Genomic DNA, 27382 nt, shown 5'->3' on the forward strand with positions numbered 1-27382 from the left:
GAGTACTGGCAGGACACTGAGCAGAGACATGCAGACAACCAGGGAGCAGGTCTCTATCCATGTCGACAGCAAAGGCAGTACATTCTCACGTCTGACCTCTATGGACTGCTCAAAGTCCCAAAAGAATAAGTTGGGTAAAGAATCCTGTACAGATGCATATCTTTAGAAATAACATTTTTTCCTCCAAAACCTGAGGAAAGGGGAGTAGTCAGATGAAGATACAGAGACAATTTGAATTGGAGAGAAATAAAACACAGAACTCATTGACTGATGCTAGAGTTATTAAATAGACAGTAGTCCACCCTATCCAAAGGGGGTACAGTTCATGGCCCCCTGGGGGATGCCTAAAACTGTGGATAGTTCTGAACCCTACATATACTATGTATGATTTTTTTCTTTCTTCACAATTTCACAGGTCAAAGAGTCATTTTTTTCCATAGATCTTAGCTACGTCAGCATACCATTTTTCTTTCTTTATTAAGTGGACAACGTTCACCTTTTCACTTAAAGAAAGCACCTTGGAGCGCCTCTTTGGCATATCAAAGTTGGTAGCATCAATATTCTTGTGCTTGGGGAACATTATTAGGCCAAATAAGGGTTCCTTGAAGACAAACACTGCAAAACCACGAGATTCTATCTGATAACCAAGAGGCTACTAAGCAAGGGCAAGCAGCACCTACTCCATGGACAGGCTGGAATGAAGGATGATTCACATCCCAGGGAGAATGGAGCAGGATGACCTGAGATTTCTTCACGCTACTCAGAAAAGCATGCATTTAAAGACTTATAAATTGTTCTTTTCTGGAATTTCCCACTTAATATTTTTGGGCTATGGTACCTGAAACCACAGAAAGCAAAACCCTGGATGAGGGGGGGACTACTGTCTTTCGTCCAAATAAACATAAAGCAGTACTAGTATATAATTAGGTAAGGTGATCCCCAATTGCCACCAATGGAAATCAGTAGTGCTTACTTTCGGAATTTCAGCGTTTCCACTTCACAACCAGAAGCACTAATCTCTTTAAACTCTGTCACAGCACGGAAAAAAGACCACGGCCATTCTTGAAAATACATGTGTAGCTTTTGCATGTTATAATTCTACTGGTTTAAATGAACACAGTATGAGTATGAATAGAATACATTCTTGGGAGAGGAGGAGGAGAGACGGATCCCACAGATGCAAAATGGTAACACAAGTAACAGATGATGCTACTGTCATCAGAAAGCAATGCTTTGGAGCAACCTTAGGTTGAGGATCAAAGTAAAAATAGAACTAATAACAGATCATTTCAATTGTTATGAATAACGAAAATAATCATGTATTTTTAAAAACTATCTTTAATGTATAGAAATAAGGGCAAATAATGTTACAGATAGATATACATAGGATAAAACCTATCCAAATGGGATTGAAAGAACATACTTCATCCTAAGTAAATCCATCTGTACAAACAATCGCTGAACTATTTTGGCTCTGCAAACCACCACCACCACAGGTCGGAGTATTTCTTGGTCACACATAGAGGAAAGCACTTTGACTGTGAGAAAGTGCATTCTGCGTTTCTTTCAGCGTCTTTCTAATCTTGCTTCTGATTTATCTTAGAGGCTACTCACTTCCTGCTCTCTACCCTCCCCGTCCTCCTGCTGCCCCAGGACTTGGCACTGGTTGAAGGGCAGCAGCCCAAAGGAGACCAACAGGAGGAAAGACGGGTTCCCAGCTCACAGTAAAGTGTGCAGATCCACAAGGGTGCACGCCGGCCTGAGTGCTGATATCAGCACCTCAGGGTGACCCACTCTATCAAAATGCCTTGTTTTAAAATATGCAGTTCACACACAGGGCTTACCCAATCATAAGAGAGAACCCAGCAGCCACGCGCGATTCCCAGCAGCACATTCAGGGTGCGAAGTGGCTTCCCGGAAAGCACGTGAGTTGTGGTCTCACAGACGTCTGGTGCAATTGAAAAGCCTTTCAATTTATCCACAACCTGGATGATGACATTCTGCTTTCTGTCAAATCGGGGGGAAAATGAACAAAATGAATGAGTTTGTTGCACATGGACATCAAGGCAGTTACACTCAATATTAGTAATAATAAAACTAGAAAGCCAACATTTTAAATGGATTTTGGTTATGGTGCTTATGTCTTAACTGACTTACAATCAATGGTTTGGAACCTGGGGAAATAAACTTCAGATCTCAGTTCTACTTTAATGGCTGAGAAGACAAGTCCACAAGTTGTCAATGGCTTCCCACAGTGGCTGGGCTGGGTAGGGACACAGCCAGCATCAGAAACCAGGCCCCTGGCCGGGCGCAGTGGCTCTCGTCTATAATCCTGGCACTTTGGGAGGCCATGATGGGTGGACCATGAGGTCAGGAGTTCAAGATCAGCCTAGCCAACATGGTGAAACCCTGTCTCTACTAAAAGCTACAAAAATTAACCAGGCATGGTGGCACACACCTGTGGTTCTAACTACTCAGGAGGCTGAGGCAGAAGAATCACTTGAACCTGGGAGGTGGAGGTTGCAGTGAGCCGTAATCACGTCACTGCACTCCAGCATGGGTGACAGGGCGAGACTCCGCCTCAAAAAAAAAAAAAAAAAAAAAAAAAAGGAAACCAGGCCTCTGACATCAGACCAACACTCTTCTCACCAGGGCAACAATTTGTTTTTCAGGCCAATTTGAATCTGTCTGTGCATGCGCAGAACCAAGATCCTCACTTATTTTATTTTGAAAACGTAACATTTATTGAGTATCAACACACAGTTTTTCTACTAAAAGGGGAAAAATGACCCTTTTTATTAAATCATCAGATTAAATCTGGGACCTATTTGTCACAAAGCTCATGACCATTACCGCTTCTCTCCTGCTCTATCATTCCCTTAATACTTAAAATATCCTTTAAAAAAATATATTCTTTCCATCCAACTTCCTTACCAAACAACCCTCAGTTCTTTCCTCCTTTTTATAATAACCTTTCTATGTCTTTAGTTCTGACATTGGTTTTCTCTCTCTCCCAGAAAATTTAAAAAATCTCCAATGAAGGGCTTTCTAAACCACACTGTGATACACACAATAACACGGTGAAACTCCGTCTCTACTAAAAATACAAAAAAATTAGCCAGGCGTGGTGGTGGGCACATGTAGTTCCAGCTACTCAGGAGGCTGAGGCAGGAGAATGGCGGGAACCCGGGAAGCAGAGCTTGCAGTGAGCCGAGATTGCACCACTGCACTCCAGCCTGGGCGACAGAGCGAGACTCCGTCTCAAAAAAAAAAAAAATAATAATAATAAACATCTCTCCTCTCCAAATATTATATTACAAAGAGGAAGACGTTATTGTCTATGCTTATACAGACTAACACTCTTCCTTCCAAATGATGGTGTTCCTTAGTTTTATTTTACTGATTTGAGACAGGGTCTTGCTCTGTTGCCCAGGCTGGAGTGCAGTGCCACAATCATGGCTCACTGCACTGTTGATCTCCTGGGTTCCAGTGATCCTCCTGCCTTATCCTCCCAAGTAGTTGGGACTATAGGCAACTCACCACCAAGTCTGGCTAACTTCTGCATTTTTTTGTAGACACAAGGTTTTGCTGTTACCCAGGCTGGTCTTGAACACCTAGTCTCAAGCAATATGCCCACCTGGGCCCCTCAAATCATGCCCCTGGGATTATAGGCATAAACCAATGCACCCAGCCTTCTTAGTTTTATCTCTAGTGATCTTAGGTATGTCCATCTCAAGACCTGTTTCTTTATCTGTAAAATGAAAGGGCTGAATTATATAATGCTTTTCAATTCTTAGAGATCCTTAGGGTAGAAAAGATGTGTGAGTCAAGATCTGGGCCTCATCACCACTTCAACCCAAGAATCTGTGCTTGAGTCAAGAAAAATAATTAAATTTGGAAAAAAATAAACACAAAACTGATAAAAGAAAACAAAAACAAAAAAATCCTCTAAACCAGACACTCCCTAGAACTCCATCCTGAGGCTGGCAGCTACTTGCTGGATGTGCCAATAAGTAACGAGTGTCTCTGCAAGGCACAGCTAATCCACATAAAATCAGAATGTCCAGGTCTTGTTCTTAACTATCACAAGAAGTCTATGTGGAGAAAAAAAGAGTAAGACATGAAAATGGTCTAAATGAAAAGTTTTATTTTTAAATCTTGAATGAGAAAAGAACTAGTTAACTAGTATTTTTTTTTTATTTTGGAAAAATACAAAGACTTTAAAAATATTACACATATATTCAATATTCACTTCTGTATTAGACTATTTAGAATGTTCAATATATTTCATAATATATTTACAAAAATTTTGAGTGACCCCCTTTTTCACTATGTAATGTATGGTATTTGATGATCAATCCTTTTATTTTTAAGCCACAGGCAGGAAAAGGATCCCACTACTGAAAATGTTCTAAACGTGCCCCTCTCTGCAGCATATTTTTCACTGAAATGTTCCAATGCTTTGATGGATGTCTTAAAACCTTAAAATCTATGATTGATATCAAAAACATGGTTTTCCCCTTTAAACAGGAATTCAAAAATCTGTTGCAAAGAATATAGTACTGTATTTTTGTTGGATGTTCTTTGTTGTGTTAAATGTTTAAGGGAGACGATAAGAGCATGCCAACAAGCTATTAACCCTTCCACAAAATGCACAAATAGCAACTTTCATACTGCTGTGGAAAGCTTTCTGCTGCAGTATTGCTTTAAGACCTTTAAGGGAAATGTTTTGGTCAACTGATGTTCCACTTCTTGAACATTCATGAAGCTATTTGGTATCAAGCAAGCAAAAGAACATCAAAATGAGCACACACCTCTTAATGCTGCCTAAACAACCTCAGAGTTTTCAAGGCTAAATCGCTCACATTTGGTACATGTTTAATTTTCAGTGACCTTCTGACTCAGATATTACTTTTATAAAGTAAAAGTGATACAGGAACAGATTGATAAATTGCCTAAAGGCACCCAGAATTACAGTATATGAGAGAAAAGGTTAACATTTTACATTGAACAGAAATCAAAACAAGTACTTACTCAGATGGCATGCTTGTCATGACTAATGTTCTTGTTGGCTAGAGATTTCAAACAAGAAGGAACAAAAAACAGTCAAAAACATAAAAAATATTTTTCCCACAGAAATAAACTTTAATAAGTTTTTTGAAAAGTTACATCACTTAAAAATAAATATTTAAGCATATATCAAAGAAAAAAAACTTTATATTCCTGGAAAAAACAGCCCAACTGATAGAAACTCAGATACTATCCCAAAAGCAATCCAAAATAATTCAGGCACGAGGTACAAGAGCAAAAAAAAATATTTCCCCCAGTAATCTGTTCCACCAGTTAGTCAGCAGACCTCCAAGTGTGTCAACGTTTTTACACACTTCAAAGTGAGAAAGGGCAAGAAGGGCATTTTTGTAGACTCATCAGCCATTTTTCTCAAGACTTCTAGGCAACCTCATTCTCATTTCAGACACCTGTGCACAGTAATGCTTGTGCTTCTGTTGCACCTGTCAAGCAAATCCCCCACACACAGAAGCATGGATAATGGAACTTATTTCTTGTGTTGACATCTGCTATTAACTGGAATTGAAAAAAAAATTTAAATAAAATGTTTAATTTTTTTTGCTTATCTAAGAAATGCACACTGAATTGCATAAAATGTAAATGCTATAGAAATATATAATCAGAAATACAAATTTCCTGTAATTCCACCAGCTAGAAATGACTATTGTTTAACAATTTGGTAGTACATTCAGCCAAATGTTCACTCTATAGAAGTGTGTGTATATGTATATGCATGCATATACATATATAAACAAAAATGAATTAACATTATTCACATACGTTTGTAATTCACATGAAATACTTCAAATGTAACTAACTGTGTAGTATAACCAATTGTCTTGAAAAGTCAATGTGAAGTAAATGAGAAGGAACAAAAGGCATCTGAAGGACCCCAGGGTTGACGAAAATGACAGATATGAAGGGGTTTGTATATTACATATTTGGGGAAGGACTGCTGGTTTATACAGATCTTGTCTCTGTTGGGTGAAAGATAACAGAATCTGATTTGCTAGTATTTTTTGTTTGTCTACTTTTCTACTTTGGTTTCAAAACAATTAAGAATTTCATGCTATCAGGAAGTAGACATCTGAATAAAATTTTATATTTCTGCTTTGATGTTTGGCCCATGACTGAATTTTTTTTCTTTTTCTTTCCTTTTTTTTTTTTGAGATGGAATTTTGCTCTTATTGCTCAGGCTGGAGTGCAATGGTGCAGTCTCGGCTCACTGCAACCTCCATCTCCCAGGTTCAAGCAATTCTCCTGCCTCGGTCTCCCAAGTAGCTGGGATCACAGGCACCCACTACCACACTCAGCTAATTTTTGTTAGTAGAGACAGGGTTCCACCATGTTGGCCAGGCTGGTGTCGAACTCCTGACCTCAGGTGATCCACCCACCTTGGCCTCCCAAAGTGCTGGGATTACAGGCGTGAGCCACCGTGCCTGGCCTGAAATTTCAGAATTGAGGCTTATAAATTATCGGTGTCTGTTTGTATGTCTGTTTTGTATTGCAGAAATGCCACTGTAGTGAATACCTACAATTTTATATACCTTGGCATCTATTTTGAACATAAGTTTAACTTTCTCATACCAGAAACAGGGCTTAGTTTCCCTCGACAGCTTCCACCTGCCACCCCCAGTCCTCAATGTGGTTGATCCAGGATCTGCCTTATACACCTCCTCTTTCTGGTGATGACCTCTCTAAGAGACAGTCTACCTGGCTGGCCCTGCCGACCCCACACCCCTACATGGACTGTGGAGTATGCCACAGTGACCACCTCTCAGTTGCTGTGTGATCCTGAAACTCATGACTGCCTGTTTTAAACTCACCAACTAAAACTCCCTGCAGGAAACCTGCTTGGACAATGCCCTGGCCCCCAGTAAAGGTGTTGGCCCATGGGTCCCACTCTCTCTTGCTCTATGCCTGACACTTCATTCTTTCTTCTTGTGACCTGGGGATAGAACACTGCCTTCCCAACTCATGGCGCCCTCCCTCTCTAGGATCTGGAAGTAATAAATCTTGGAACTTATTTCCTATCTTGGTGGTGTGTTGAATTTGCACATTCCATCTGAAGAACCAGGGGCTCTCCCAGGCTGCCTGGGTTTTCCCCGGGATGCTGGGGAAGAACACAAGGGCAGGCTCTGAGCACCAGAGCGATAGTCAGGCAGTCATAAACTGAAGAGGGGTCAGAAAAGAGCCACAAGGGCGTCTGCCAGGATAAGCACATTTCCCATGCGAGGAATGCCTGATACCGGGACAGACAGCAAGGCATCAGGCTGTCCACCAGGTAAAAGGAGTGCCCGTGAAGGGCACCCAAGTAAACACTTGTGCCCTGCTCCCCAGCATTTTCTGTTAGGGCAGGGTCATTAGCTGCTCTGGTACTGGAAGCCCAGTGTGGCAGGGGAGCTTTCAAAGCAGCTATTGTCTCCCATCCTGGGATAACCATCACGAGATGGTCTCACCAAATGAGAATATGATCGCTCTTAAGGATGTTCTGTTCTGACTGGCTTAGAAATAAAGAGGCACCTATAAATTGAATATTTCTAAAATTCCCATAAATTAAGGAAATTGAACTTCCAATAATACTTTCAACAAACTAAAAAAAGTATTTCTATAGAAACGTAAATGTTTTAACAATTCAAGTTCACATATTTAGGTAAATCTCTGGCAAATGAGACTAGGTGAATATTTGGGGTTTAATAAAAATAGTCATGTCTTCTATGAGTTGTCAGCATTAAGTATTATTATTATTATTTTTTAAGATGGGGTCTCTCCCTATGTTGCCCCGGCTGGTCTGAAATTCCTGGCCTCAGCAGTCCTCCCATCTCCCAAAGTGCTAGGGTTATAGGCATGAGCCACTGTGCCCAGCCAGATTACACATTGTTACTCTACTTGTGCATGTTCTTACAAAAGCTATACAGATTTACTGATCAAATAAGTGAACGTTACTCCTACTTAAGGTTTAAGACTATGAAAAAAATTTAAATTTGTGCTTAACCAAATTGAATCATTAATTTCACAAACCTTTTTCAACAATAATTTTAAAAATTATTTATTTATTTACTTTTGAGAGACAGGGTCTTGCTCTGTCGCCCTCGGGGGAGTGCAGTGGTGCATTTTTTTTTTCCAGAGATAGCAAGGTGAACCCATTGCATATTAAAATCTTAGTAATACTATGAAATTAGTTTTGACCCCACAGACTCCCTGAGTTCAATCCTAAAGTCTCAGTTTGCTCCAACTTTGTGATGGAAACGTGTCATAGAAATCCAGGTACACCAGGGGTTGGTAAAACCACATATCAAAATCAGAATCAGGATTGAAATACATTAATGTGGATGATTTAGCTCGAGAAGAGGAATTGTACGATGGCTATGATGAAGAGTATGATTGTCCCGTTTTAGATGAAGACAGAGTAGCTGATAAGTGAGATAACCAAATGAGAGAATGTGGAGTTATCATTGATTACCACGGTTGTGACATCTTCCCTGAATGCTGGTTTCATACAGTTTTTGTGCTGAGAACAGATGCCAACGTACTGTACGAAAGACTTGAAACAAAGGGTTATAATGAGAAGAAACTAAAAGACAATATTCAGTGTGAGATTTTCCAAGTTCTTTATGAAGAAGCCACGGCATCCTACAAGGAAGAAGTCGTGCATCAGCTGCCCAGCAATAAACCAGAAGAGCTAGAAAATAATGTAGATCAGATCTGAAAATGGATTGAGCAGCAGATCAAAGATCATAATTCTTGACTTATAAGACTAGCTACTTTACAATCACTTGCTGATATATCTCTGCTGACATCATAGAAATTGTTAAAGTATCAGGAACACTACATTAAAATCGTGTTGCAGGACTAGCAGGTGGATAGTATAAAGGTTTATGCCTGTGTTTCTTTTTCTCCATGTGAAAGCTAAACATTTGAAATACAAAAAATATAGCATTATTAAGGATTGAGACAAAACTGCCATTTCAATGCTTAAATTGCTCAAGAATAAATAAATCTGAAGAAACAGGTGGATATCTTTTAAGTTTATTACAGAAAAAATACAGATGATCTCTTAAAATAAAGACTAAAGATTTTTTAAAAAGAGAAAAGTTTGCTCAATATTGATGAGCCCGTTTCTTTGATTTACTGTTTACCACATTCACCTAAAAAAAAAGGGCTTATTCTTTTTTCTGTACAACTGGCTTAGAATCCAAAGATTCTGTGTTTTATGAGAATAATCTTCTTTGGTTTATATTGACTTTATTATGCCCTTGAGTATTCAAGAACTCTTGTCTCTTAGGAAAGAGCTAAGGTTCTTTACAACCATGTTACCTCTGTGTTTACTTTTAAAATCTTTTACAGTCACTTTGATGAAATAAGTAGTCAAATATTGTTTCTAAGTTACATGAGCCTATTGGAATCAGGTATTCAAAATTTCTTGATAATTTTTGATATTTTGCCTTCCCGAAATCAAATCCTAAATGATATATTTTGTACTTCAAACTGTCTGAGGCCGGGCATGGTGGCTTATCCCTGTAATTCCAGCACTGTGGGAGGCCAAGGTGGGCGGATCACCTGAGGTCAGGAGTTTGAGACCAGCCTGGCCAACATGGCAAAACCCCGTCTCTACTAAAAATACAAAAATTAGCCGGGCGTGGTGGCAGGCACCTGTAATCCCAGCTGCTTGGGAGGCTGGAGCAGGAGAACGGCTTGAAACCCAGGAGGCAGAGGTTGCAGTGAGCTGAGATCGGGCCACTGCACTCCAGCCTGGGTGACAGAGCGAGACTCCATCTCAAAAACACAAAACAAAACAAAAAACTATCTGAGATTCTCCAGACATACCTGGAAAATAACAAGTATTTGTGCTTTTACTTTAATAAAAGACAGATGCGCAAAATAATTAAGAGATCCATTTGATCTGTTACTATTGATAAGTTATATGGGGACAAGTTGTCAAATCAAAAAAGATACTTAGCCAGCCCTAGGTTAAATATATGTTATTAACATATAGGTGTTTATGTCCCCTCCAAACTAACCCTCTTTATGTGACATTCTTGGTTTATTCTAATTATATGCTTGGCATATTCACTGTATGTTATGTCTTGGGACTATTTTGTTATATCTGAAGATTTTTTCTGTAAAGATTATATTCTTCCATTTTTATAAATTAGATGTAACATCCACTGTTCTTTTTTTTTTTTTTTTTTTTTTGAGACGGAGTCTTGCTCTGTTGCCCAGGCTGGAGTGCAGTGGCCAGATCTCAGCTCACTGCAAGCTCCGCCTCCCGGGTTCACGCCATTCTCCTGCCTCAGCCTCCTGAGTAGCTGGGACTACAGGCGCCCGCCACCTCACCCAGCTAGTTTTTTGTATTTTTGTTAGTAGAGATGGGGTTTCACCGTGTTAGCCAGGATGGTCTCGATCTCCTGACCTCGTGATCCGCCCATCTCGGCCTCCCAAAGTGCTGGGATTACAGGCTTGAGCCACCGCGCCTGGCCCACTGTTCTTTTAAAATAAGGTCAATTATGGTGTTTCCAGATGCTGTATCTAGAACTTTTTTGGGTTGACTCCATTCTGCATACCATAACTAACTTTACTTATCAGTTGCCAATACTCTTGTAATGAACTCTCGATAAATTTAGTCTTGAAAATTATTAGTAATATGATAACCACAGCCATTTCTTTTGTCACCTACAGATTTCTATTTTTCTCTGACACTTCCCTGATCAGCATCTGCAATCAGCTATAGGCCAGAGTGACTTACCTTCGACCAAGAGGGGGCTGTTTTAGAGCCCCGTGGAGAAGAACCATGCTGGGTACTTTTGGGTACAGGCTTCTTATGGCATTGTCTAAATAATGCTGAGACCCCACCAGGGGAAGAGGATTTCTATAACTCTCATTGAGAAGCAGAGGGATTCACGAGACTAACCCAAGATCAAGTGGAACGAAAATGAATGACTAGGCCCAGATGAACTACTGAAGGAGGACTGTGGCTTTTGTTTGCAGTATTGTTGCTATTTTAATGCTCTATATTCTGGATACATAAGGGACCCTTTCTCTTCTCCCTCTGTCTGTATCTTATAACAATTCAGTCGACTGTGCTTTTATAAACAGAAAGGAAACATTTGGAAATGGTATCTTAGTATCCCTGCCTGATCCCTCCAGAATTGTGAAACTGTGATTGAGTATCCTTCTTTTCAGGGCAATATAATTATTTGCATAGATTAAAAACAATCCATCTTCCTAGTTACCAGGACATAACTGAAAACAGTGGCTATGCAACCACGGCCTTTGCTGGAATGTCATATTTAAGAGTGATATTCACTTACTCAGAAATAACCAGTCACCTAAGTCCTCAGGTTGATTTTATGGCACCAACCCTTACAAAGCCCTCTTGGGGAAACAAGCCTGGTACCTTTCTTATGGTGTTCTCAGCCTTACAGGTGAGTAAGGAAGGTCAGTTTATGGTAGGCCCAAGATCCACTGAGTATGTTGGGCACCCCAAAACAAAAAAGGCATTCCCCCAAATTTATAGGCACTGCAAGTGAAATCTGAACAAAAAAGACCTGCGATACTTAAACTGTAGCAGCCTCCATTGTAAGGAGATTTAGAGAAAGAATAAGACGATTCCCTTTGGAATGGTATGAGCAAAGAAGGACTTTCCTAATTGCTATTTGGATGGAAGAAAAGACACCACTTGGTTTATATTCATCTTATAGCAGCAACACTACTTTTCTCCTTCAGTTTGAGACAACACTCCTTCAGTTTAACAACCGTCTCTACATTTTCTACTAAAGCTTATAATGGTGGAATAATATAGCAACCACAAAGTGAAGGTACTGCCTCTGATTCTTGTGGCATGGCCACTGGCAGGGCATGGTTTGGAGGCCCACAAGTTTATGCATATTCATGAGTTACTCACGGGTTTACTTGCATTCATGAAACACGAGAGGCAGCAAAAGCATAAAGCATATATCTTAGCATTTTAGTTAAAAGAATGAGGATCTCAGAGTCGGGCATGGTGGCTCACATCTGTAATCCCAGAACTTTGGGAGGCCAAGGCAGGCGAATCACTTGAGGTCAGGAGTTCGAGACCAGCCTGGCCAACGTGGTGAAACCCCGTCTCTACTAAAAACACAAAAATTAGCGGGGTGTGGTGGCAGGCACCTGTAAACCCAGCTACTTGGGAGGCTGAGGTAGGAGAATCGCTTGAACCCGGGAGGCGGAAGTTGCAGTGAGCGGAGATCGACCTACTGCACTCCAGCCTGGGCAACAGAGCGAGACTTTGTCTCACAAAAAAAATAATAAAAAACCCAAAGTATGAGGATCTCAGAAATGGAAAAACAAGTACAAAATTCTATTATATGGACAGCTCCAGGAAGCTGAAACCTTTATCTTATTATTAGCAATATGTTAATATGAGATATTACTCTTCCATTCTTCTGGACACATCTCACAAATTTAAGTATGTCAAGGTATCTACTACAGAATGCCTACTACAAAGAAGAAAAACAACGCTTTTCTGTTTTTAACATTGTTACTCAATGACAAAAAAGCATGCGGGATTCTTTTCCTTAATAGGAAAAGCACACAGGCGCATCCAAAGGCAATCAGAGCAAACGTGAAAAAGGTAGTCACATGAAATAATCCACTGACCAGTAAGAAACAATAACCAACATGAAACACTAACTACACAAAAGAATTTTCTGAAAGTTCTAAAGGAATAGAGATGAGAGAGCAGCGAGAGAGAGAGAAAAAGTATTGAATGGGTGATTATTTGGGAAATAGTCGAGCTGATTTTGTTTTAGTAAGACCAGAGGTAGGTCAAGTTAAACAGATATACTCATTTTATTAGTGATAAATAGAAACATTTTAAAAATAAAACATTCTTTGAAATCTTTTGGGTTTAGGTATCAGCTCTTTGGTAAACAGTGAAATTAATTTTCCTTAAGAATAAGTAAAATAAGGAGATAATCCACATATTCGCGAAGATTATTAACCTTGTTCATGACCAGTATAAGCCCATCTAAATATATATGGTACTATCAGAATCATACATTTACATAAATTTTGACTATAGAGGAAATTTTAAAAAATAAAATCCAATATGAAAAAAGATAAATTCTGGAAAAATGTCTTCAAATCCCACCTGAGGATATTATATGACCTAGATCCCTGGCAGCTACATCATGTAAAGCACCTTCAGAAAGACTCAGTCTGTGGACTCAAGAGACTTCAGATCTTTAAATGAGTAGCTTATTAAATATAATAATAAGCTATAACATTAAATATAATAATGTTGATATCCCCCATTTTTAATTTTATACATTCTGTGATCTAAAGATGGGTTCAATGTAAAAAATTGAGACTAAAATCTTTAACTTTCTTTTTTGTGTGCTTATTTTTGAGAAAGGGTCTCACTCTTGCCCAGGCTGGAGTGCAGTAGTACAATCATGGCCCAGAGCAGCCTCGAATTCCTGGGCTCAAGCCTCCCTAATAGCTGGGACCACAGGTGGCCACCATCATGTCCAAATAATACTTTAAAAACTTATTTTTAGTAAAGATGAGGTCTCACTTCTTTGCCCAAGCTGGTCTTGAACTCCTGACCTCAAGTGATCCTCCTGCCTCAGCCTCTCAAATTGCTGGGATTATAAGCATAAGCCACTGTGCTCAGCCTTTACTTTCTTATAGTAACAATTTCATAATTTCATTGTCTTTCCTTATATATTTTTTCCCTTATGTGGACTGTTTTTTACTCAAATTCAGAGACTTTTAATATTCAGGTTGCTTTGTTTTTCTAAAAACTATAATACCTTTTCTGAACAGTCTCAAATAATACAATAATAGTGATCCATACAGCATCAGTATCAGTTTTCAATACTTAACTATCTTAAATATTTTTTCTAATTTTCATAGCAAAAAAAAAAAATGTACCTCCAAGTAGTTCATCATTAGTGTCTAAAGTGTTCAAACAATACATCTGCACCACCTCAATTAAAAAGATGTTTCATCTAGCAAACTCGGTATCTAACACTAAAGCTCCCCTGGGGTCTACACATGCACCCAGCTCCTTGCTCCTTGTGGAAGTCACTGGGGATCCCCAACGTCAGATCTTATTTTCACATCATCCTTTCTCCTCTCCAGGAAGAGGGGCTGGGCAGGTAGAGTAAGAATAAGCCTGGGGTCCAGGTGTGTGGGAGAAGGGTGCAGGCCATGCTTGCAAGACAGGGCAGGTGGGAGGACAGCATAGGGGACAGCATAGGGGATCTCGCCACGGTGACACCCAGGAACATCCAAACATCCCCCTTCCCCAGACAAAGGGCCGTAGGGAATTCCAGCCCACCCAGAATAAGGGGCAGTGGCAGGAGGAAAGAAGCCACAGAGCCCAAGACCGTGAGGTACAGGGAGGGTGCACTCTCATCTGCAGAGGAAAGACCGCCGCTGAGCGCTGGATCTTTGGTGGTGAACTCAAAAAACAATGTGCTCAAATTGATTAAGCTAAGGTGTAGGGCAGAAACTCCTTATACTACCCACTCTAAGTATAACTCCAAACTCACCAAAGCAAATGGGCTGATCTTGGGGAAAAATATGCAAATTCATGGATTTCCTGGCTAATGCTACCATTTTGAGAAACAGACACATACACACCTCTACCTTCCAACTCCACAAGGATTACTCCATGGGCCAGGCATGGTGGTTCATGCCTGTAATCCCAGCACTTTGCGAGATCCAGGTAAGTGGATGGTTTGAGGCCAAGAGTTCAAGACCAGCCTGGGCAACACAGTCAAATCCCATCTCTAAAACAAACAAAAAAAATTAACTGAGTGTGGTGGCACCTGCCTGGAGTCTCAGCTACTCATGAGGCCAAGGCTGGAGGGATCACTTGAGCCCAGGAGATCAAGGCTGCAGTGAGCTATGATCTCGCCATGGCACTCCAGCCTGGGCAACAGAGCAAGACCCTGTCTTTAAACAAAACAAAACAAAAGAAGAATTATAACACAATTTCAACCCTGTAAACTGTTTGGTTCCTACTTTCCTATCCATGGTCCCTCATTTTTGTTAAAACTTCACCTGAGGAAGTAAAGTGACAGAAAAATACCAAAAACAAAAAAAGGACAAAAGACACAACCTATAAATTCTGGGATAATATTTTAGTACTGCTTTTAATGATGAGAACTAGATTGCAAATAAATAGCAAATATACTTTAAAATGAAAAGCAGAAGATATTTCTGCAGAAAAATAAAACAACACAACTTCAAAAAAAAAGTTTTCAAAATTGGAAATCACTGATAAGGGAGACCAGAAGAAGTGCTTCATACCGAGCTGCTCCGGTTTGACAGTCACTGACTATTATATTCTTTTCCTATAGAGACTCACTATTGATATATGAACTAAGTCTAAAGTCATATCCAAAAGTCATAAAAGGATATGCCAAAAATCTATTTTAAATGCGTCATAATTTTTTTAACAAACCCTGCTATAATGCCTCATTAATTTTGAATTGCAGTTTTTGTCGTTCTATTTAACCCCTTCTGAATAATCATGTTTTTATTCCCGTTTTTAAAAAACAAATCAAAATTACCCTGGATTAATATCAAATAATTTATATTCCTAAATATTATTTGGAAGGCAATAACTTTTTTAAAAGTGTAAAGTGTTAAAGACATAAGGAAAGGCAAAGAAATAAATATAATTGAGGGTCAGGCACGGTGGCTCAAGCCTGTAATCCCAGCATTTTGGGAGGCCAAGGCGGGTGGATCACTTGAGGTCAGGAGTTTGAGACCAACCTGGCCAACATGGTGAAACCCCATCTGTACTAAGTACAAAAATTAGGCCTGGCGTGGTGGCTCACGCCTATAATCCCAACACTTTGAGAGGCTGAGGTGAGTGAATCACCAGGTCAGGGGATCAGACCATCCTGGCCAACATGGTGAAAGCTTGTCTCTACTAAAATACAAAAAAAGGCCCGGGCACAGTGGCTCACGCCTGTAATCTCAGCACTTTGGGAGACCGAGGTGGGTGGATCAGGAGTTCAGGAGGAAGGGGAGAGAGAGGGGAGAGGGGAGAGGGGAGAGGGGAGAGAGGGGAGAGGGGAGAGAGGGGAGAGGGGAGAGGGGAGAGGGGAGAGGGGAGAGGGGAGAGGGGAGAGGGGAGAGGGGAGAGGGGAGAGGGGAGAGGGGAGAGGAGAGAGGAGAGGAGAGGAGAGAGGAGAGAGAGAGAGAATTTGGGAGGAAATAATTGTTCCTCAAGAGAACAGACATACAACTTTCCTGGGAAAACCACTCACATTTAAAGTAAATTCTAGCCTTTAGGACAAATGCGTACAGCTCTACATTTCTGTGTGTCTACCTTACCCCGTGTCTGAGGAGCATAACAAATGAAGCCACTTGTCCCTTATTAACACGAGTCTGTGATGTCAGTGGAAATAAGCCGTAAGGTTTGCAGGCCTCCCCCGCCCTCCGCCCTTCTTTTCTTTGGTTCACTCTCTTGGCTTCCTCCTCTGCTGTGGCAGTTCCAGGAGATGCGTCCAGCCACAACAAAGCTCTGAGGACCCGGGGAGCATTTCTTCCCAGGGCTATCACAAGGGAGAGCACACTTTCCAGAAACCTCCCAGGAAGAACTTCCCTTCACATCTTGTTGGACAGAAGTGAGTCACAGTCTCAAACTAATGAGTGGTAAGAGGAAGAGAATGCCGGTGATGTGCTGAGACGGCGTTCGAGGACGGGGCGGACACGGGGTGGTGGGAGCAGCGCGGTGGGAGGGTCACTTGGCGTGAACAGCTCCGCGGGAAGTGGCCGCTGCCTAAAGGAGAAGGACTCATACCAGGGAGGCGCAGTGCAGAGCACCTTTTATCTCCAGGCCCTTTACTCCCTTTTAAAATAAAAATAAGGATTCAAGTTTGCTACTTCAGCAAGCTATTATTTTGTTTGAGTTTCTGCATATCTCAAACAGATTGAGATTTCTGGACCAATTTAGCACAGTTTACTATCATTAAGCTCACTCCCCCCAGATGGTGCATGTAGTAAGCTAGACCTTAGGAGCTAGCAGCTGTAACTATTTAAATTGGGCCTGCACATCTCTCCTTTGGTCAGTGCATAGAATGCCTACCAGCAGAACTTTTCTTTCTTTTTCTTTTTTTTCTTTTTTCTGAGGTGGAATCTCGCTCTGTTGCCCAGGCTAAAGTGCAGTGGCAGGATCTCGGCTCACTGTAACCTCCACCTCCTGGGTTCAAGTGATTCTCCTGCCTCAGCCTCCCGAGTAGCTGGGACTACAGGTTTGCACCGCCACAACCAGCTAATGTTTTGTACTTTTAGTAAAGACAGGGCTTTGCCTGTTGGCCAGGCTGATCTCCAACTCCTGACCTCAGGTGATCCACCCACCTTGGTCTTCCAAAGTGCTGGGATTATAGGCGTGAGCCACCATGCCTGGCCAAAGCAGCAGATCTTAAATAGATTTCTTTGGCTAGCTCCTCTCTCAGTGCCTGTGGGTCTCCCAGTGGGAAATGTCGTCCGTCCGTGGCCTCTACCTTTACATGGCCTAAGACGACCACTGAGGCACAGGAGATCCACCCTGGTTGGTCCTCATTTCTACCACGTCCAGTCCAAAACACATTTGACAATTTCTGAACCACATATTTACAAGGCATGCAAAATCAGTTATTGAACAAAGAAAACACATTTTTAAAAAGATGGAGTTCTTTGAAGATCCTATTTAATGTTTTCTGTAGAAATATTTTATCTCATACGTAGCAAGAAAAAAACATGCTAATGGGGGCTGACGGCAACTGTTAGGCTATCAAGAGGCAGCTGTTTTTTAAATGGCTTCATCAAGCAACATCTGCTGATGGACCCCACACCTGTTACAACCAGCACATCCCCGCCACTGCCAGCTCTGGGTATGGTCTGCCAAAAGTGATTTATCAAAGCAAATACAGATCACTGAAACAGCTGTGTTGGAAACCAAGGGCACCTTCGATCTTACAGACCTCACCGGCCGGGTGGTCGGCACTAAAGGCCCTATCTTTCTGCGTACAGCGGGTCTGAACAATGGAAATGATTTACATGGATATTTACAGAGGGTGTCATGCTCGAGGAAGTGTGGCAATTCCCCTAAATGTGTGATAACAACATACCCGTGCTGAATTTTCAAGAAAAAAAATAAATAAATATCACCTGTTCTTTGGATGAGTCACTGCTCTTTCAACTTGAAAGTTAAATTTAAAATCAAAGCTACAAGCGTGTATGCTTCCAGCCAAGTGCACCATCTAATGGAAAACAGCCAAAGGCCTGGCATTACTGCAAACTGTAAAAGTGCATTCATAAAATACTAGCGTCTCCATCACAGCAGTGAAGTGCTCATTCCAGGACCCTTTACTTGAAGGACAGGAAACGGCAGGAAAATCATCCATTTTACATGAAAAGTGGCTCAAGTATTCTATTTTCCCTGCTCAGGAAGGCATCTGTGTCCCTGCAGCTCTCTTTCCTCCTGCCTCCAGCTGGCCTGCCACACTGCATCTGGGCTAGGCCTTTCCCACCGTCTGGGCATCTAGCACTCTTTTTATTCCCACCACTGGGACCCTTTTATCTTCTTTCCACTGCAAGCCTCCTTCTCTGGGGAAGCCAGACCCAAATGAGCTGTAATTCCCAATCTACTGCCTCCGCAATAAAGACATGATTGGAGCTCTCGGAAATATACTTTCTTTTCAGCGTCTCCATATGACTGAGAAATAGAAAACTCAATCTAAAAAGAGGTCACAATGCTCAATAAATGACAGCTGTAAGTACCCTATCACAACTCACACAGGTCTACTGACAGATCTCAGTTCTTTCAGGATATTGGAGATGAGGAAAGCATCTCTTGAAAACTGAGGAAGCAGATCCCCCAAGCAGGCATTTCTGACCGCAGAACTCAGTCTTCTGCCTCCTGGGTGAGATGACAGAGCACAATTTCATGCTAATGGCCTACATCTCACCCCCAAAACAAAGATTCTCAATGGGAGGATGACCATCAGCTCAGAATCACTGGAGGAGCTTTTAGGAAAGGCTATACTGCTATCCTCACCCCATGCCCAGAGACTCTATTTTGGCCCTGGCATGCCTGTGGTAAGTCCAACAAGAGACACTGTGTGGACTGTCCCGGAATTTTGAGGGTCATTTTCATTAAAGACACATGGTGGTCTCTGGGAGTGGGAAAAGAGGAGGCAGGTGAGAGAGACCTACTCTACTCCAAGTTATAGCTGCAAAACAAAGGACAGTCAATATGCAGACATGACTCTCACCCAAGTTTGTGCAGAAGAAAATAGCTAACATTTTTTGAGCACTTCTATATATCAGGTGCTGTCTTAAACTCTTTGCATGTTTCAACTCAATTAGCACAAACCCTTTGAGGAGACTGCTACTATTATTAATATTATCCCTGTTTTATACACAAAGAAGTAGAGGCACAGATATTAAGTAATTTGTTCAACACCATGGAACTCACAGAGCAGGTGAGTAGCAGAGCTGGGATTGAACCCAGGGATCTGGCTCTGGGGCAACGCTTTAGCAACACTGCATTGTAATGCACAGTCTTGGAGAAGAGAATCCATCCTTTACTGAAAGAAGACCGTCTCTCAGGTTTAGGAAGAATATTCAAAAATAAGTGAAGTACATGATGATGATTCCATGATTACTGAGTGATGGTTAAGAGCACCAGAAATGTTTTAAACATGTTCACTCAAAAAGTAAAAGGGAAATTCATGCATCTCTTATTTACTCAGAAAATATTTACTGAACACTTACTTTGTGATGCCATATCCTGCTGAGTATTAAGAGATGAACAGGATATAGACTATGTCCTTATGGGCTCATATTCTAGCAAAGATGTAAGAACAAGCAACTATCTGAGCATATGCAAGCTATTACTTGTTTTGCACCCTATTTGAGAAACTTTTAGGAATTTAAGCATTCTATCTGGTGTGTAATTCTTTAATTTTTTCTTAAACCACTATCAAAATAAGTATGCTCTATTTGTTCCTTCATATCTCTCCAGGCCTCTAGGCTTAGGAAAGCCTCTGTAAACATTTCTGTGCTCTGACCCACAGCTTGCCTTCACATGCAACAAGCTGGATTGGCAGAGAAAGCTCCAAAACGAGATTCTAAAACTTAGCCACTCATAAAAAGCTATCCTGTTGATAACTCACATGGAAAATGTTGCTGAGGATAATAATCAATATTTTGAACAACAAAATCCAGAAGGAGTAGAATATACCAAATACTTGGATAAAAAAAATTATATTCATGTACTTCTATCAGAGCGCTGGTATCTATACATAGCTTCTTTGGGTTCTGTGTCTGATGATATTCAACAAGTAACAAAGAAAACAGGTCAAAATTCGTCATAATATTTTGTATTTCTCCCTCTGAAAAGATGTGTAACTATCAATGTCAATGACCTACATGCTACAAGCTAAGATTACAGAGGTAATAAAATTGCTTAACTGGATCCTCAAAATAAAGTCTCAACAGGCCAGGCACGGTGGCTCACACCTGTAATCCCAGCACTGTGGGAGGCTGAGGCAGGCAGATCACTTGAGGTCAGAAGTTCAAAACCAGCGTAGACAACATGGCAAAACTCTGTCTCTACTAAAAATGAATGAATGAATGAATGAATAAATAAATAAAAAGTAGCCAGACATGGTGGCAAGTACCTATAATCTCAGCTACTCGGGAGGCTGAGACACGAGAATCACTTGAACCTGGCGGGGTGGAGGTTGCAGTGAGCCAAGATTGGGCCACTGTACTCCAGCCTGGACAACAAAGCGAGACTCCATCTCAAAAAAAAAAAAAAAGTATCAACAAATTTGAAACAAGTATATTTAAAAAAAGTCTAAAAAAATCCAGACTCTTTTTCTGACTGATTTATAGAGTGATTTTTGCCATTAAAAATGGATATTAAACCAAAAAAAAAAATCTAATGGAAGTTATAGCTCTGAGATTCTATAAGTCTTCATGGAATCATATTTTTTTTTACTCTTTAAGAGAAACTGAAATAATGTCATTACAGGTGTTTAGTGTGTCTTTTGCAAACAGTGACCTATGTGTTCATCTCAAAAATCATTTCTCTTGACTTGGCCTCTTACTGTTCTCTTCTCAGAGAAGGATAAACTGTATTTGGAGAAGTTTTCTTAAGTGGCCACTAAAATTCACCCATCCTCTCCAGGAATGGTAGACTAAGTAATTTGAAATAGCCTCCTCACTGTGAGCCCTCAGAAAAGCTGGACAAGATGCAAACAAACAAACAAGCCCCAGCGATTTGCAGACGTTGCCCAGCTACTACGTCAGTGAGTCATGGAAGAAGAAACCCGTGGAAGAAGAGGTGAACCAGAGTCAGAAGCCCACACTCCCTGGGGACAGCCAGCCTTGCAGAGACAGAACCCCAGCTCCACATCATCTCAGTCCCTGCTAGGAAGATAAAGATAAACTAACCAGGCATATTAGATACGGAACATACGATTGAAAACAACAGATAAGAAAAACAGAAATTAAGGGGAGCCAGAAAAGACAGTTATTTCAAAAGAAATATGCATAATATGTTCAAATAAATAAAAGACAGGATTAATAATTTTGGCAGAGAACTGGAAATGGTTTTTAAAAATCAAGCAGAGGGCATGAACACACTCCCGCCTGTAATCCCAGTACTCTGGAAGGCCGAGGTAGGAGGATTGTTGGAGACCAGGGATTTGAGAATAGCCTGGTCAACGTGGGGAGACCCCATCTCTACAAAAAATAATTTAAAAAAATAAAATGGAATAACAAGGACTGAAAAAAAATACACGTTAAAACTCAATATGTGGATTTAGCATCAGAATAGACTTACAGAGAGTCAAAGGTGAAATGGAAAATAAATCAACAGAAGACACCCAAAAGGAAGTAAGGAGATACAAGAGGAAAGAAATAGAGGAAAATCATGAGACGTGGGCTATAGAAGCAAAGGATAACACACGGGATTGCGTTCCCAGCAATGGAGGTGTGAGGAAACAGGCAGAAGAAATCATAGCAGAGAAGTTTCCAGAACAGATTAGACAGGAAGGCCTGTGACTCTCAAGTAAGCAAACAACAAAAACAATACTCTGGTACACCAATCACAGTGAACCTACAGAAAACCAAAGATGAGAACAGCCTAACCCCAGAGGCCGTGGCCGCAGCCGACGTCAGCATCTCTCTTCTCGCGGTTCCGCATCCATCTCCGGGCCACACCAAGGCCATGCTGCTCTTCACACAGGCTCCAGGCTTTCCCACCTTTCTCACCTTTGTACCTTCTACCCTGCATCTTCGCAATACTCAGAACTCACGACTGACAGCGCTCATCAACTGACAGTCCTGTCTGCAGGGCTGCCCAGATAGTATATTACCTGCAAGTGCTACTTCAAATTTAAAACTAAAAAAAAAAAAATTAAGTCATTAGGGCCACGAGACATACCTCAGTTTCAAATAATTTTCCTCACTACGGAAATAGCATGTAGCCTGGCTCACGTGAAAACATAAAAATGTCAGGCCCAGACCTTACCATTCTCCATTCCAGTAGAGGCATTGCTTCAGTCATTAGCTGGTGAAAGATATTTCCTGTAAACTTTCCTTTTTTCAACATTAATATTCAATTACAAGATTTTTTTTCTTTAGGAAATAGAAACAATTTTGTGCTTAATAGAATGTAATACTTTAATATATCCTTATACATAAAAATATGTGGCATGTGCCTGTAGTCCCAGCTACTCAGGAGGCTGAGGCAGGAGAATTGCTTGAACCTGGGAGGCAGAGGTGCAGTGAGCCAAGATTGTGCCATTGCACTCGAGCCTGCGTGACAGAGCGAGACTCCATCTCAAAAAAAAAAAAAAAAAAAAACCCCATGTTGAGTTCCAAATTTCAGTTTAACACAGATTATCTTGAAATCTAACAAGGAACAAAATAAGAAGATAAGACCTATTTAATGGGAAAAAAAAGAATGATTGAGATACTAACATTATATTTATAAGCTGCAAGTCAGAAGTTTCTAATTTTAATTCACCAATTCAATCCTTTCACAATTCCATTGTATACTTTTAAAACCAGGAAACTAAATTTTAGTGTTTCTGTTGACTCATTACAGCATATCAACATAAACTTCTCTCCCCATGCTCATATCAAAAGATCTCAAACTACTGGGAAGTTGTATATTTAAAATTTAATGTTGCTGGCTGGGCACTGTGGCTCAAACCTGTAATTCCAGCACTTTGGGAGGGCCAAGGAGGGCAGATCACTTGAGGTCAGGAGTTCGAGACCAGCCTGGTCAACATGGTGAAACCCCATCTCTACAAAAAACTTAAAAAATTAGCCAGGCGTGTTGGTGGGTGCCTGTTGTCCCAGCTACTCAGGAGGCTGGGGCAGGAGAATCGCTTAAATTCGGGAGGTAGAGGTTGCAGTGAGCCGAGATCACGCCAGTACACTCCAGCCTGGGCGACAGAGTGATACTATGTCTCAAAATAAAATAAAATAAAATAAATTTAGTGTTACCTTTTAAAAATTTATATTGTTCTCCCTTGTAACCTGTGAAATAATAAACGACAGGTCCTTCATCTATATTGCTATCTAAATTTGTGCCCCCTAAAAAACTCACTCAACCTTTAAGCAAACAAATCAGGACTTTTTTTTTTTTTTGAGATGGAGTCTCGCTCTGTTGCCCAGGCTGGAGTGCAGTGGCATGATCTCAGCTCACTGTAAGCTCCGCCTCCCGGGTTCACAGCATTCTCCTGCCTCAGCATCCCAAGTAGCTGGGACTACAGGCACCTGCCACCACGCCTGGCTAATTTTTTGTATTTTTAGTAGAGATGGAGTTTCACCCTGTTAACCAGGATGGTCTTGATCTCCTGACCTCGTGATCCACCTGCCTCGGCCTCCCAAAGTGCTGGGATTACAGGTGTGAGCCACCATACCCAGCCCACAAATCAGGACTTTAAGCCTTTGTCTTTAATTTTAGAGTCTAAAAATGAAACAGGTTTACATGAGAGGTGTTTAGAAACAAATGAAACTTCTTCGAGGATAAATCACTTGTTTAAATTCTACTAAAGTCCCAAGGCAGTAGTTTCCAAACTTTGCTTTGCATTAGAATCACCTCAGGAGTTTAAAAAAATCCTAGTGGCCAGGGTACACCCCGTATTAATGACACCAGCATGTCTGGGATTGGGGCCAGGCGGCCATGTACCTTACAGATCCCCAGCTGAGTCCAATGCGCAGCCCAGTCAGGAAGCACTACCCTAGGGCATTAGGAGTTTTTGATTCATTCAAGCAAAGGCTGTGTGGTGAACTGTATTAAGGAATGGATTAGGAAGAAACTCCTGTGAAAGAGGGGAAACCTAGGTCTTGTTCCTTCTGCTATTGGCGAGACGCAATACAGAAGGTGGATTATTCGCTCTCACTAGGTGTTCATCTCCTCCGTGTGAAGGACAGGGTGCTGCACTGGGCTGGGGAGCTGCTGGCCAGGAGGGTCTCAAGTGGGGCCAGAGAATCTGCATTTATTTATTTTTGAGACAGAGTCTCACTCTGTTCGCTCAGGCTGGAGTGCAGTGGGATGATCTCAACTCATTGCAACCTCCCCTTCCTGGGTTCAGGTGATTCTCCCACCTCAGCCTCCTGAGCAGCTGGAATTACAGGTGCCCACCACCAGGCCTGGCCAATTTTTGTGTTTTTTGTAGAGATGGGATTTTGCCATGTTGGCTAGGCTGGTCTCGAATTCCTGACCTCAAGTGATCCGCCCGCCCCAGAGTGCTGAGATTACAGGCATGAGCCACCATGCCCGGCCCAGAAAATCTGCATTTAAAACCTGCTTTGAGTGATTCTTCACACAGAACCAGAAGTGGTGGATCCCTTTCAGAAATGACATTCTAAATTATGAGGGCAAAGTTTACTAATATGCTTAAAATATTTTTAAAAGAAGACTTAAATTTGAGCAAGTTAGGCAGTTCAATCTACGAAAATATTTTAGTTCCTGAGCACAGCAGTTGAAGGCAGATATGGAGGTGTGTATTTGTAATTTTGTATTTTGCCTCCCTCTCTGAGCACTCATTCTTTTATCATTACTCAAGACAATAATACCACCTTATATTCATGGAGCAATTACTATTTGATCTACAGAAGAATGCCAGAAGGTCAAACGGGTACCCATCTCCCAATCATATGCCATTTACAGTGAGATGCCTCATAAGGAAGAAGGGGCCACACTCCCGCCCAGGATGCCTGTCCCTAACCCAGTGCTTCCACAGACCAAGCCCATCAGGTCCAGGGTTATCCTAGGCACAAGGTGGCAATACCACTCGTCTGAAATAGTAACTTCCATTGTGGGCAAATGAGAAAGTCAAACCTCATGCCTTTTGATCAAACAGGACGGAGTATTTTTATGGTGAGTAACAAGTAACTCAACACTCAATATTTACTGAGCACTTAAAAAAAAATGCCAGACATGGTACAACGTAGAGTACCAATAGAGAGGAGAGGTACCACCGCTTCCCTGGGCAGACACTGGCAGAGGGTAAAGGGCACAAAGCAGAGCTGTGGACCAGCTGCCATGGGACACATCGGCAGGAGAGGCATGGGAATGGTAGTAGATGCAGAGGAAATTGATTCTTTATTTCTTTCCAAAGGAACTAGGTCAAGTGGCTATGCAGCAGTAGGAAGAAGACTGAGAAACAGGGATGCAAAACACAAACTCAGCCACGGTGTCACCAGCATTCTAGGAAGGGCCCCACCCCTGGGAGGCAGCATGCTGAGCAGGTCCCGCAGGCTGCAGTGGAGTCAGAGTGCGCAACGCCATGGTAGGGCAGGTGCCTCGGTGTTGCCACGCCACAAATATGTTACAGGACCCCAACAGTCTCTCTCTCTCTCTACACATTTGTTGCTTTACCTGAAATAGGATTCCTTTCAATTTTTTTGCTCCACTTTTTTTCTGAGACAAACCAGAAAGCACAAGTAAAGAAATCTAAGTTTCTATAAGTTACTGCCACCTTTCATGAAATCTGTGTAATTTTAAATGTCTTTTAACCACTGCCAAGATAAGAAGCAAAGGAGTCAGGTTTCTCTTCCGCAGGTCAAATGCAGCCGCCCATCTGTTCAAGCCTGAGTATCAGGACCTGGAAGCCCTATGTAGACCCGCCTACTCTGTCATTCTTTTCACCTGTTGCTTTTCAATCGGTATGGTTTTCCCTACCATTTTGAATTCAGGTTTCACTACATTATACTTCCTTGGCCTCATAAAAATGAGGCACAAGGTATAATATAGAATGGCTAATTTTAAATTTAAGCAATGCAAGTGGATATTGAATGATCAAAAACTTCAAAATCCTCATTATATTACTCATGTAGGAGAATAAGGGGAGTTTTTTAGAGGATGAGCAAGGTTTTCAAGCCAAAACCACAAAGGAAAGGGTGTACCTGAGTGTTAGTACATAAACCTTTCACTCTGATGGCTTGAGGTCAAACCTTGGTTAGTTCAAAAGTGAATGAATGTTTGCATTCTTCACCTCCTACCTAGTAAATATTTATTCCGATTATAAAATGGCAAGAAACACTAGCACAACCAACATTCTCTGCTTAAGAAAAGCTACAGGCATTTTTACAAGAAATGCATTAGCAAAGAGATATGAGAAAGCTTGGTCTATCCATAATAACTCTTTGTCCGGAATGCAACCAACACTTTCAGTTTCATATTCTGAGTTTTCCAGCATTTACCCATAATCAATTTTTTAAAATAAAAGACAAGTCGGATAGACTAGTTTATGTTTCATTGACCCAGAGAAGAACATTATGATGTATCAGCATTTGAAAGTTTAAAATAATATTTTTACACACTGACCTTTTTGCCTTTCCCACTTTTCTTCAATTCCTCATGAGGTTTGATGAGGTCCTTAAAGCTGTCACATGAGCCATCTAAAACATCATGCCTTGTTGGTCTATTTTTAACACCTAAAACCCAAGTGGATTAAAGATTAGTTAGAACTTTACATGGACTAAATACTAGTTAAGCAAAACAAAAATCACATTTATGCATAATGGAAACAGGAAGTTATAGGCCTTTTAAATAAATTGTATATATCTTCTTTTTGAGATCTATCTAGAACTTTCAGTTTATTACATTCCAGTATCCTAAGCAATTCACTTAACTCAATGGTCAGTAACAATCAGGTTACAATGTTCTACAGCATCAACTCTGTCCATTCGATAATGCAAGAAAATGTATACCCATACCTTACATACTCTTCAAACTTCAATTCTTAGATTTTAAAATAATGACAAAGAACAGCTCTTCAGAGTAGGCAGTTCCATA

The 27382-nt window shown here is 41.0% G+C and overlaps 1 protein-coding gene and 1 pseudogene across 2 annotated transcripts in view; one reads left to right on the plus strand and one right to left on the minus strand.

The window, feature by feature from the left end:
- The window catches only part of MCPH1 (microcephalin 1), a 240709-nt gene that overhangs the window by 164127 nt on the left and 49200 nt on the right, over window positions 1-27382 (minus strand). For both annotated transcript variants that reach the window (XM_010381383.2, XM_030937575.1), the window contains exons 9-11: window positions 26912-27021; window positions 5035-5072; window positions 1845-2007 (exon numbers count right to left, since the gene is read on the minus strand). In XM_010381383.2, the coding sequence (XP_010379685.2) occupies window positions 1845-2007; window positions 5035-5072; window positions 26912-27021 (311 nt within the window). The remainder of the gene's footprint in view (window positions 1-1844; window positions 2008-5034; window positions 5073-26911; window positions 27022-27382) is intronic.
- LOC104676538 lies at window positions 8310-8815 on the plus strand (annotated as a pseudogene).

Source organism: Rhinopithecus roxellana, chromosome 9 (assembly GCF_007565055.1).
Source record: "Rhinopithecus roxellana isolate Shanxi Qingling chromosome 9, ASM756505v1, whole genome shotgun sequence".
NCBI classification, from domain to species: domain Eukaryota; kingdom Metazoa; phylum Chordata; class Mammalia; order Primates; family Cercopithecidae; genus Rhinopithecus; species Rhinopithecus roxellana.